The sequence below is a fragment of the Lepus europaeus genome, chromosome 5 (assembly GCF_033115175.1).
Source record: "Lepus europaeus isolate LE1 chromosome 5, mLepTim1.pri, whole genome shotgun sequence".
Taxonomy (NCBI): Eukaryota; Metazoa; Chordata; class Mammalia; order Lagomorpha; family Leporidae; genus Lepus; species Lepus europaeus.
This window is the reverse complement of record NC_084831.1, coordinates 148,537,648-148,551,142: the sequence shown is the minus strand read 5'-3', so window position 1 is coordinate 148,551,142 and position 13,495 is coordinate 148,537,648. Positions and strand designations below refer to the sequence as shown.

The window sequence follows — 13,495 nt, the reverse complement described above, 5'->3', positions numbered from 1 at the left end:
CCCTCCAATCCCCTCTATCTCTGGCCCCTGAATACCTTTCTCTACCAGCATTCTCTTCTACCATTCTCACGCCTTTTGCAAGTCCCCATTCCAGGTACAAACAGTGCAACCTACAGCTGATCACATCTCCATGGCTGGACACCTTTGATCAGGCCATTCTTTTAATTGGAGACATCAGTGTTAATATACAAACTCTAGTAAGAATCCTAGTCCAGCATTAAGAAGCTGAAGGCATTAATGTGCTGTCATCCTGGGAACAGAAGGAAAGCAAACTTCCTCCCTCTACCCTGGTGTAAGTCTATTCAGAGAAGTTCTTGGACAAATTTTACTTCCACACTCTCCCCCATTTCCCATCTTGATGCATCTACTGCCTACCCTCCTACTGTCATGGTGTCCCAGTTGCATAGTCCACCTTCCCCCAACACACACACACACACAATGCAGGGGTGGTTGAATTAAAAAGCTAAAGTAGGGGCCGGTGCTGTGGTATACTGTGTAAAGCTGTGACCCGCAGTGCCTGCATCCCATATGGGCACTGCTTGGAGTCCCAGCTGCTCCACTTCTGATCCAGCTCCCTGCTAATGCACCTGGGAAAGCAGCAGAAGATGGCCCAAGTGCTGGAACCCCTGCACCTACAAGAGACCCGGATGAAGCTCCTGGCCCTAGCCCTGACCATTTTGGCCACATGAGGAGTGAACCAGCAGATGAGGTAGATCTTTCTCTCCTCTCCTCTCTCCACTCCCCCCACCCCATTTTGCCTCTCCATCTCTGTAACTCTTTCAAATAAATAAATGGATCTTAAAAAAAAAAAAAAAAAAAAAAGGTTGGGGCCGGCGCTGTGGCTTAGCAGGTAAAGCCACGGCCTGCAATGCCGGCATCCCATATGGGTGCCTGTTCGAGTCCCGGCTGCTCCACTTCTGATCCAGCTCTCTGCTATGGCCTGGGAAAGCAGTAGAAGATGGCCCAAGGCCTTGGGCCCCTGCACCGTGAGGGACATCCGGAAGAAGCTCCTGGCTCCTGGTTCAGATCAGCACAATTCTGGCCATTGCAGCCAACTAGGGAGTGAACCAGCGGATGGAATACTCTCTCTCTCTGCCTCTCCTCTTTCCTGTATAATTCTGACTTTCAAATAAATAAATAAATCTTTAAAAAAAAAAAAAGCTAAATGATATCAACAAGCAAATTTAAATTTACAGTCTCAAATACATGACAGCTCCTTACAGTTCTATGAGGCTTTTTTGAAGACCATGCTTAACTCGTAACTGCCTAGTAGCATTCCAGGCACGATAATACGACGACGTAACACTTTTCAAGCAGTGTTGTGAGCATGTGGGGTGTGAACCAAGGGACGAAAGCTCTCTCTGCCTCTCCCCATCTCTCTGTCACTCTGCCTTTCAAATGAACAACAAATATTTTTAAAAAGAGCAAAAATCGTCAGCAACATTGTTTCATGGCATTTTGGCACAACTTAGTTCACCGGAGAAAACGGTGTGGCTCTTTGCCTCCTGTAAGACTCTACCTGCTACACAACGCCGGCCCCTCATTAAGGCTCTTTACATACACGGTCTTCAAAAAGTTCAAATCCACATTAGCTTTTAATTCCTTTTCTCCATAAACTTCTTGGAGTATCCTCAATACTGTTGTAACTGTCCTCAAGTAAACTCTACCAATTTGCAGTCCCACCCAAAGTCACTGCATGTGCTCACCACCAGCAAGCATTACCATCTTCTAAAGATGTTCATCTTCACTCTTGAAAGGCAGAATGAAAAACAGAGAAAAGATCTTATGGCCACTGGCTCACTCCCCGGAGCCACAGCAGCCGCTGATGGAACGAGGACCTAAGCCTCAGCCATGCTCCCTCACTGCCCAAAGGAGATAAACACAGGAACTATTCCTTGCCCTTGAAACTCAAGTGGGCCTCACACCCCATTGCCTTCATACCCCACCCCCCACAGCCACCTGAAAGACCAGTTCCAGGAATTCCCCTCTGCCTGCTGCCCCCCTACCCCACTCCACCCCCAGCCCTCCTAAAACAGAAAAAGGCCCGGCCCCTGGGGTCAGGACCTTCTGCCACGTGTTCTATCAGTGTGCATGTGGGCAGCTGGTCACCCACCTCTACGGCTTTATTTTCTCTGAATAAATTCGGTTTCGTTATAAATTTGTACACTGCCTCGTCTCTATTCCGCACCTCTTTTTCTAACATTTTGGTGCTCCGTGTGAGGAGGCACCAATCTGCAACTCTTTTCCTAACAGCCATGGCTAGACCAGGCGGAAGCCAGGAGCCTAGAACTGCTTTCAGGTCTCCCACGTGGGTGGCAGGGACCCAGGACATGAGCCATCACTTACTGCCTCCCAGAATGCATCAGCAAGACACCATACCAGAGGGCCAGCACTGTGGCTGCTCTGCTATGGCCTGGGAGGGCAGGAGAAGATGGACCAAGTCCAGGGGGGCCCTGCACCCGCGTGGGAGACCCAGAGGAAGCTCTTGGCTCCTCGCTTCAGACTGGCACAGCTCAGGCTGTTGCGGCCATTTGGAGAGTGAACCAATGGATGGAAGACCTTTCTCTCTCTCTCTCTCTCTGCTTCTGCTTCTCTGAAACCCTGCCTTTCAAATAAATAAGGAAATCTTTAAAAACAAATAAACCAGACCAGAACTGGAGTAGCCAGGACTTAAACCCACACTCTGATATGGGATGTGGGCATAAGCAGCACCCACTGCATTACAACCCCATTGGTCTGATCAACACTGACAGTGATAGGCTATGGAGACATGCCAACAAAGAACACTACCATGGGGCTGGCACTATGGCATATGGGTGCTGGTTCAAGTCCCGGCTGCTCCACTTCTGATCCAGCTCTCTTCTGTGGGCTAGGAAAGCAGTAAAAGCTCAAGTCCTTGTGCCCCTGCACCTGCATGGGAGACCCAAAAGAAGCTCCTGGCTCCTGGTTTCAGATCGACTGAGCTCCGGCCGTTGTGGTCATTTGAGGAGTGAACCAGTAGATGGAAGACTTCTCTCTGCCTCTCTCTTCTCTGTAACTCTGCCTTTCAAATAAATTAAAAAAAAAAAAAAGACCACTACTGCTTCTCTTTCATGTTGACAAATGTTGTAAGTGAAACAAGGTATCCAGAGGCTTGAGTCAGGAGAATAAGGACATGTAGAAACTAGCTACCTTAATGCTATTATAAAACAAGGGTCACAGTGCCTGGGTGTTGCTGTGGATTTGTTCTGAGAGAAGGAGCCAGGTGGGGGCAAGAGGCTGAGTCACCACACAGACCCCAGGAGCCAGGTGAAAGCAGGCCAGAGGCGAGCAGCCTGCAGACTCGTTCATTTCAGTTGCTACAGCAGCTTATATAGCCAAGGCAGCCAATCTGGTCAAGGGGTGGTCTATGCCCTAACCAATCACACCCTGTTGCTAGGCGGTTTCTGAAGTCATCCAATCACAGCCTGTTGCCAGGCAAGCTCCGTTGTCTTGTGGTTTCCGAAACCATCCAATCACAGCCTGTTGCCAGCAGCCATCTTGGCATGGCCTTCTCATTCCACCACATTTCCCCCTTTTCATTTATTTTTGAGCAATGGGAGGCATGATTCTTGGCCATACCACTGTTGACCCCATTTCCATGTGGTCTCCGTACGCGGCTGTGCCTGTCTTAGGTTGTCCCCCAGGGGATCTTACCAGTCATTGACTAACCAGCGCTACCACAGGAGTGCTTGCTCAGATGGGGGTGGGAATGAGGAACAATGGTTATCAGGAATGGCATGACCGCACACAGACTGAGGGCCGTTCAAGTGGCTGACCAGAGCTAGTGGGGTATAAAACAGTAACAGATGTGGCTATGGGCAGTTTCTCGGGGTAGGATGATAGGGCAGGTGCGTCTGCTAACAAGGCAGACTCTCAGTCTTGTTCTGCTGGTTCTGGTTGGCTGTCAGTTGCAGGCTTGATGTTTCTGGCTGGCACCCAAATGGGCTGTCCCGCATTCTCCGGAAAGACACAAGCATATCCTCGGCCCTTGGTTAGCAGAAGCCTTTCTATGGGCGTTGGAATCCAGGGCCTGAATTCTGCATCTACTCCTACATTAACGGCAAACATGTGGGTGGCATGGGGTCTAGTGGCTGCCCTGAGAGCCTGGGGTGCCCAGGGACTGCTACAAATGTGGGGATCCTCACTGGGTGTGGATGGGATGACCTCGCATGGGTTACTGCCTCGAGGTCGTCTAAGTTCATCCCACAGATATTTGGGGGGTGCTGACTAGGCATTGCTGCATTATCTGCTGTCATGTCACTTTCACTGTCCGAGCTCTAAGTCATCAACTGCCACCTGTGAGGCAGAGGCCTGGAGTGACAGGCTCTGATCACTCGAATTCATTGTGTTTGGTAATCTGTGTGGCTTCTGAGAGGGGGTATCTTTCCCATGTTTGAGTGTTTAAGAGTGGTGCACCATGCCAACTCTAGCCAAAGGAAAGACACGCACAGCACTGCTGCCATAACAAAGCAAATTCTTAGCGCCTCAGCGGCTGATGGCATTCTGCAGGGGTTCCCTACCTTAGACGGACAGTGGTGTATCCAATTGTACATATGTCCTGTGCTTAGTGGGGGACTTCCTTGATTCGTTAGGTCAAGGCCATATGCCCACACGGTGTCTCCAGAGCATCACCTCTCTCAGTGAGGGGAAGATGACTTGGTTCTGAATTCTGGGATGATCAGTCCCTTATGTGAATTCGCAGGGCGAACCGAAAGTAAGAGGAGGAGCCGAGAAGCGACGTGCGCTTCTGGGCGGTGTGTGCCTAACCTGGGGTCACTTAGACAGAGGACAAGGACAAGGAGAGGGGCGTAGGAGGGGGTTCTATGCTCACCCTCACAGAACTGAACAGTACACACAACACCGAGGGGACTACCTGTCAAAAGCAAGGGGGGACCTCGCCGAGTCCGACACAATGTCTTTCTCTCTCAGTCACATTGGCAAGCCAGATGTTGCTGTTGATCTGCTCTGAGAGAAGCATGGTAGGGGCAAGAGGCGCGGAGGCACCACACAGACCCCAGGAGTTGGGTGAAAGTGGGCCAGAGGTGAGTGCCTGCAGACTCGTTCATTTCAGTTGCTACTGCAGCTTAAATAGCCAAGGCAGCCAATCCGGTCAAGGGGTGGTCTATGCCCTAACCAATCACAGCCTGTTGCCAGGCAGTTTCTGTTGCCAGCGGCCATCCTGGCATGGCCTTCTCATTCCACCACACCTGGGAAAGCAGAAGATGACCCAAATGCTTGGGCCCTTGCACCAGCGTGGGAGATCTGGAAGATCTTGGCTCCTGGCTTTGGCCTGGTTCAGCCATGGTTATTGTGGCCATTTGGGGAGTGAACCAGCAGATGGAAGACTCCTCTCTCTCTAACTCTGCCGTTCAAATACATAAATAAATCTTTAAAAAAAAAAAAAGTCAACTTCTTCTCTACATATCAACAATGAAAAATTAGAATTTGACATTCAAAGCACAATATCATTTACATCAGCACCAAAAAGAGGTACATACTTAGGTGTAGATCTAGTAAAATATGTAGAAGGTCTATGTGAAAAGATAAAAGAACCAAATAAGATTTTCCATGTTCATGAATGGTTACATTCAACTTTCAAATTGTTAGTTCTTCCCAAGTTAATCTCAGATTAAACTGATCCCAACCACAATCTCAACAAGTTATTCTGAGAATACTGCAAAACTGACTCTCATGGCTCAAATGAGCCAACACAATATTAAAACAAAGCAGAGAACTGACACTATCAGACTTCAGGATCTACTACAAAGCAATAAAGATGGTGTGGTATTGGTCCAAAACAAACAAACAAAAAACAATGGAGGGGCCATGCTGTGACAGAAGGTTAAGCCTCTGCCTGCAGTGCCAGCATCCCACATGGGTGCTGCTGGTTCAAGTCAGCTGCCCCACTTCCAATCCAGCTCCCTGCTAATGCACCTGGGAAAGCAGCAGCAGCTGGCCCAAATCCTTGGGCCCCTGCACCCAAATGGGAGACCTGGAAGAAGCTCCTGGTGCCTGGCTTTCAGCCTTGCCCAGTGCCAGCTGTTATAGCCATTTGGGGAGTGAATCAGCCGATGGAAGATCTCTCTCAATCTCTCTCTCTCTCTGTCTCTCTCTCCCCCCTCTCTCGTATCTCTTTCAAATAAATAAGTAAATCTTTTTTAAAAACGGGACAGAATAGGGAGCTCAGAAGCAGACCCACAAAAACATAGTTTACTGAGGCAGATACTCAGCCCGACCGTCAAGAAGCTGCTGGTATGCCTGCATCCCACACCAGAGTGCCTGGGTTTGAGTCCCAGTCTGTTCTGGATTCCAGCTTCTTGCAAATGTGGACCCTGGGGTGCAGCACATAATGGCTCAAATAATTAGGTCCTGTCACCCACGTGGGAGACCTGAACTGAGTTCTCAGACCCCAGTGTTGGCCTGGCCCAGGCCGAGCTGTTGCAGGAATCTGGAGAGGAAACCAGTACACAGGTCTGTCTCTTGAGTAAATATAAAATCTAGACATAAATCTTATAATGCTCACAAAAATTAACTAAAAATTAATCTGCTATAAATTTAAAACATAAAACTACTAGAAGATAACTGGGGGAAAATCTGGATGATACTTTTTAGATACAAGACCAGAAACATGATCCATTGGGGTAAACTGGTAACAAACTGGACTACATTAAAACAATTGGGCTGGCGCTGTGGTGCGGCAGGTTAATGCCCTGGCCTGAAGTACCCGCATCCCATATGGGCACTGGTTTGGGATCCGGCAGCTCCACTTCTGATCCACCTCTCTGCTGTGGCCTGGGAAAGCAGTGGAGGGTGGGCCAAGTCCTTGGGCCCCTGTACCCACGTGGGAGACCCGGAAGAAGCTCCTGGCTCCTGGCTTTGGATCGGCGCAGCTCCGGCCATTGTGGCCAGTTGGGGAGTGAACCAGAGAATGGAAGACCTCTCTCTGCCTCTTCTTCTCTCTCAGTGTAACTCTGACTTTGAAATAAATAACTAAATCTTTAAAAAAAAAAAAAAAACTAAAAATTTCTTTTCTGTGAAAGACACTGTTAACAAAATGAAAAGACAAGCCATAGACTGGGAAAAACATCTGCGAAAGACCCAAGTAAGGACCTGCATCTAAAATACAGACATAATACACACAAAGAACTCTAAAGAGTTCTTTAGAATCAACCAACTTAAAAAAAATGGACAAAAGATCTGGACACCTCATCAAAGGACATGTACACACAGCATCGAAACATGACAAGATGTTCAGCACCGTATGTTATCAGGGTATCACACATTAAAACAATGAGGTTCCACTATATTAGAATGGTTAATATAAAAACACTGATACCCACCCAATGCTGGTGAGGATATGAAACAACAAGAATTCTTTTACTGCTTGTGGAATATAAAATGATTCAGTCATTGTGAAAGACTGTTTTAATATATGATCCAACAAGTGCTCCCTATGTATTTCCCCAATGAGCTGAAACTTATGTCCTAAGACATACCAATATTTACAGCAGGGGCCAATGTTGTGGAATAGCGGCCTATGATGCCAGCAGCCCATATGCGTACCCGTTAGAGTCCTGGCTGCTCCACTTCCCATCCAGCTTCCTGGTAATGCACCTGGGAAAGCAGCAGAAGATGGCCCAAATACTTGGGTCCCTGACACCCATGTGGGAGGCCTCGACACAGTTCTAGGTTACCGGCTTCCATCTGGCCTACCCCTGGCTGATGTAGCCATTTGGGAGTGAACCAGCAGGTGAAAGATCTCTCTTCTCTCTCTCTAACTCTGCCTTTCAAATAAATACATCTTATAAAAATATAGCAATTTTATTTGTAACTACCAAAATCCAGAAACAACCACAATGTCCTTCAATATGAGCATCAAGAAAATTATTCAGTAAAGGGAAAAAAAGATTTATCAAATTACAATATGACATGGAGAAACCTTAGAAGCATATTACTAAGAAGAAGCCAACGCAAAAAGGTCAAAACCCACATAATCCTTGATGCCAAGAGTGAACTCCAACAGAAACTCAGGACTTTAGTTAGTAATAATGTATCAATCAATATACTAGTATATCAAGTGTAACAAAGGTGCCCACAAATACAGAAGAAGGTGTGTGTGGAACAGGAGAGAATGCGATCTCTGCATTTTCCCATCACTCTTCCTGTAAACCTTAAGCCCCTCCGAAGCACCGCATCTGTGATTTTTTCACCAGACACCACCCCGCTTACATACTCAAGAGTCCTTCCCATCCCAAACTCCAAGTCCTCTTTAGTTGACAGCATTCTGAGCTGCCAGTGTGCTGAGAGCCCCCCAATCAGCAACTCTAGCTCAGATTCCTGCCCAAGTTCCACAGCTCTGACAGTCCACAGGAACCCAGATAGTCCTTCACAACCACTTCCTCCTCTTGGAGTCTTCCCCACCCTACAGACATTTAGACTGCTCCATCTGTAACACAAGTACAACTCATGAGAGGGAAACCTGTCCCAGGCCAATGAGATTTTCCCCGCCGCACCTGAATTAGGAAATCACATACAGCCAAAATCATGTGAGAATAAATGAGAAATCCTGTCTGCAAGGCCAAGAATGAGGAAAACAGAGGGCACACAGCTCCAGAATATTGAAAATAACTACCCTGGTCTGATAACTTGGTATCTGATTAAGTTTCTGACTTTTGGGGCCAGAGCTGTGGCGTAGCAGGTAAAGCCGCCACCTGCAGTGCCGACATCCCATATGGGCGCTGGTTCACATCCCGGTTGCTCCACTTCCAATCCAGCTCTCTGCTATGGCCTGGGAAAGCAGGAGAAGATGGCCCAAGTCCTTGGGCCCCTGCACTCCTGTGGGAGATCTGGAGGAAGCTCCTGGCTCCTGGCTTTGGATCAGCTCAGCTCCAGCCACTGAAGCCATCCTGGGAGTGAACCAGCAGATGGAAAATCTCTGTGCCTCTCTGTCTCTCTCTGTTTAACTCTGACTCTCCAATAAATCAATTTTTTTTTTAAAAGTTTCTGACTTTTACATTCTGAGACATCATCATATTCTCTCATAAACTTGTTTTTCTTTTGTCTACTAACCTAGTTTCAGTGGATTTCCGTACTTGTAACCAAATGACCCCAATGAACAGCAAAAAGTGGAGGGGTGGGTGTGTGTGGTGAGGCAGTTAAGGCACCTTTACCTCTCAGTATAGTCCCGAGGCTCTAATTCCTGGCTCTGGCTCCTGATCCCAACTTCCTAAGAGTGCAGACCCTGGGAGGCAGCAGGGATGGCTCCTGCCACCCACATGGAGACCTGGATTGTGCTCCCAGCCCCAGCCACTCCTGTCTCTCTTACCTCAATATTTCAAAAACAGACGTATAAACTGTAGTGTGCTGATGGACCAATGCTGCACAACAAAACGGAAGGAATCTATCTCAGAGACTGCTGAGCCAAAGTCAAGCACACTGGAAGGACAAGCTGCTTGTGACTCCATGTACACGAAGGTCCAGGGAAGTAGAGGTTTGAATAGCAATCACCACAGGGAAGGAGAGATACCAGGGGTGGGAGCACAGGAAGTCTGTGGAATGCTAGGAATGTTCTTTATTTGACCCGAGAGTTGATTTACATATGAGTGCGCTCAACTCTTAAAGCTGAACACACAGTTGGGTCCCACCCAGATTCCTTTCTCAGGTCAGTGCACTCCTTCCCTAGCTGCTGTAGGGCAGCTAACACCGGCTGGCAGCAGTCACAGGCCTACTCTTACCCCAGGGCAGCCTGCAGCCACCAGCCCCAGTGCTCAAGAGGAAACAACTTAGGCCGGCGCCGTGGCTTAACAGGCTAATCCTCCGCCTTGCAGCGCCGGGTTCTAGTCCCGGTTGGGGCGCTGGATTCTATCCCGGTTGCCCCTCTTCCAGGCCAGCTCTCTGCTATGGCCCGGGAAGGCAGTGGAGGATGGCCCAGGTCCTTGGGCCCTGCACCCACGTGGGAGACCAGGAGAAGCACCTGGCTCCTGGCTTTGGATCATTGAGATGTGCCAGCCGCAGCGGCCATTGGAGAGTGAACCAACGGCAAAAAGGAAGACCTTTTTCTCTGTCTCTCTCTCTCACTATCCACTCTGCCTGTCAAAAAAAAAAAAAAAAGAGGAAACAACTTGACCTTGGTGGGGTGAGGCTACAGCCAGATGCTGGCTGAGTGGACTCCACCGTGCTCTACCTGCTCCCCTCCTAGGGCCCTCCTAGAGGGCAACTACCATTGGGGACCCTTATTACATATCAAGTGTCTAAGTTTCTAAAGGTGGTGGGCGAAGATTGCTTTGAACAACTAGACAGCAAAACGTGCACTCTTCCCTGGAGAGTCTGATCAACGGTTAGTGGCTTCTTGAGAGAAGAGATGTGCTACTTGGCAAGAAGGACCAACTGCCATCAGGAGTCCATAAACGAACGGCCTGGATCCTAAGGTGGTCACTGCCACTAGCTTGCTCTGTGAATGTGCAATCGCTGCACATCATCTTCCAAACTTGAAAACCAGGAGATCTGGCCCTGAGGTTCAAGTGCCTTCGGGCTGAAAAAATCCTTTGATCTCATCTAAGAATCTTCACTAAAGACAACCTCCTTAACACTACTCACACACTCCACCACGCCTTCCAAGAAACTAGCTTTAGTGCCCAGTTCTGCAGCCAATCAGCATCAGGCAAGCCTACAGCTTGGAAATCCACAGCACTCTCCTCTCCCAACTCCCTACACAGGCCCCTTCCTCTCCCCTCAGAAACCACCATACAGAGACTCCTACAGCACAAGGTAAAACGCATGTTCCTATCTGCACCTGGGCACTCACTCAGGGCTTTGAGGCGTTTATTCAAGTGATATACACAATGTACAATAAGACTGGGCAACTGTTTAGTAACAGGTAGCTAGTTAAGTTCAGACAAACTTTTCACAAGGATCAAGCTCGGGGATCACACGTTTATTTTCAATTCGACCCGGAGGTCACTCTGGAGAGGGAGGGACATTGGCCATTCCACCGACCCAACAGATGCCCGTCACCGGCGCGGGAGCGCTGATGAGTCTAGAATCAGAGATTACAGAGTAATGAACTGTCTGTCATGAGCAGTTAATGACCCGGCTCGTCACAGCAGAAGCGAGCCCCGGAGTCTCCCCGTAGATGATTCCCGAAACCCAATAAGAAGCGCTTCCCATGGTCTTGGCCTCGGAGCAGGTGCCTAGCGAGGAGCCGTGTCTCCACCTCCGAGATGACACAGGCTCCTGACCTTGCACAATGGACGCTACCCGGTGAGAGCGACTGTGCCCGACGGCAAACGTGACTAAGCGTCGAAAGTCCATCTCTAAACGCAGCTCTATCCTGTGCCCCGTCTGCGCAGAAGGGGGACCGTCGCCCTTAGCGCAAAAGAATAACAAAGTTGACCGAGGGCTGCGCTTCAAAGGCTCCGGGGATGCCTGCGGCTTCGGAAACGCGATGCGCAGCGGCCCCAGGTGACCCCGGCGCGCACGAGCCCCTGCCGGGTGGTCCGCACCCAGGACCCGGCGCCCGGCGCCCGCCGCGCACGGACCCCGCGGGCCCGGGGCGCCCCTCGCCCGCCGCGCACGGACCCCGCGGGCCTGGAGCGCCCCTCGCCCGCCGCGCACGGACCCCGGCGCCCCTCGCCCGCCGCGCACGGACCCCGCGGGCCTGGAGCGCCCCTCGCCCGCCGCGCACGGACCCCGGCGCCCCTCGCCCGCCGCGCACGGACCCCGCGGGCCCGGGGCGCCCCTCGCCCGCCGCGCACGGACCTCGGCGCCCCTCGCCCACCGCGCACGGACCCCGCGGGCCCGGGGCGCCCCTCGCCCACCGCGCACGGACCCCGCGGGCCCGGGGCGCCCCTCGCCCACCGCGCACGGACCCGGGCGCCCCTCGCCCACCGCGCACGGACCCCGCGGGCCCGGGGCGCCCCTCGCACCCGAGCGCTCTTACCTTCCGACTCGCGCCGCCGAGGGACACCTTGGGCCTCGTTTTGAAATCCCCTTCGAAACTGAACATCTTTGCCGCCTATCCCATCTGGGAGGAGCCCGCGACCCTACTTGCAGCCCGGGCAGCGCGGAGGCCGCGGGGAGGTCTCGGGGCGGATCGCGGGCGCCCGCCCTGCCAGCCTGGGCACCGGAGGACGCAGCGGCGACCGGGAGGCGACCCCGAGCGCAGCCTCGAACCTCGGCCCGCCCAGCCCTGCCCGCGGACGGCGGGGGGAGGCGACACCGGAGGCACGGCCCTTCCTCACCTCCCCCCTCATCCACGCCTCCCGCCGCTCCGGCCGAGGCGTGGGCTGCCCGGCTGGGCCGCTGACCCCGCTTTTGCACCGGGAGCAGCCGCCTCGGGAGGAAGATGGCGACCGGCCGCAGCTGCCGTGCGCGGCGCCGCGAGCGCGCGCGCTCACGCCATCGACGGCGCGGCGCTCCTCCCGGCACCCCCCGCGAGCGCGAGCCCGACCGCCATCGACGGCGCGGCGCTCCTTCGCCAGCGTGCGCGGCCCCGTGAGACGCGTCGCCGCCTGGAAACGGGGACCCGGGGAGTCCAGGGAGGCGGGGCGCGGGGCGGGGCCCTGACGACCGCAAGGGGCACTGGGAAGCGGTCGCCTAGCTTCCAGGGTGATGCCAGACGTGACTGGCTGTAGCCAAAGAGGACCGCCTCCCAGAGGCCAGCACTCACAGCTTACTTGTGGCCTGATTGTTTTTACATTTTGCATGTGATATATATCATACCACACACGGTCACACAGATATTTACCGTATACACGCATGCATAAGCATGTATGTATCATGTGTGTCATGTATGCACAGCACATAGCCACAACCCTTGTGCACACACATCCTGACTACACATGTGTATCATATACACGCGTGTACATGGTGGTGAGGATACATAGGTACCCATAATATACACATGTGAATCTCATGTACACATAGTTAAATCTATCACGTGCACATAAATGTAAATCAGACACAATGTAAACTTTCACAAATCTCACACTTAGGCACGACCACATACGTAAATCTGTATCACACACACAACAAATATGCAGAAATAATGCTAATTTACATATGCATGTCATACAACATACATATACATAAGCATAACTCACACCCACACACAAATACATAGACTTAAATTTATGTCTCATATACGTACATGTATGTACATATATGAGAACTTCCCAGAGTTCATGGAAATGGAATTGAAGATTATTTTGGTTCAAAAATTTTCAAAATCCACACATTTAGGGGTCTTAAGTCATTTTTGGAAGTATTATGAACAAACTATGCATGGAATTCAAATTTTTGCACCAAAATAAACGTCTTTAATTTGAGCTTCTCGCAGACTTTTTAAAGCACTCCAGATATAAGGGGTCTTCAAAAGCTTCATGAAAAATGCATATTGTGGAAAAGCTGTGCATGGATGCCATTTGTTTTTACAACAAAATAAACTTGTACTAACTTGTTATAGCATGTCTGAACA

The 13,495-nt window shown here is 50.9% G+C and overlaps 1 protein-coding gene across 1 annotated transcript in view; it reads right to left on the bottom strand.

The window, feature by feature from the left end:
* UBE3C (ubiquitin protein ligase E3C) overlaps positions 1-12,370 on the bottom strand; it is a 125,722-nt gene extending 113,352 nt beyond the window's left edge. Inside the window, exon 1 of the mRNA XM_062192930.1 lies at positions 11,960-12,370. Within this exon, the coding sequence (XP_062048914.1) occupies positions 11,960-12,025 (66 nt within the window). The 5' untranslated portion in view covers positions 12,026-12,370. The remainder of the gene's footprint in view (positions 1-11,959) is intronic.
* Between the last annotated feature and the right edge of the window lie 1,125 nt (positions 12,371-13,495).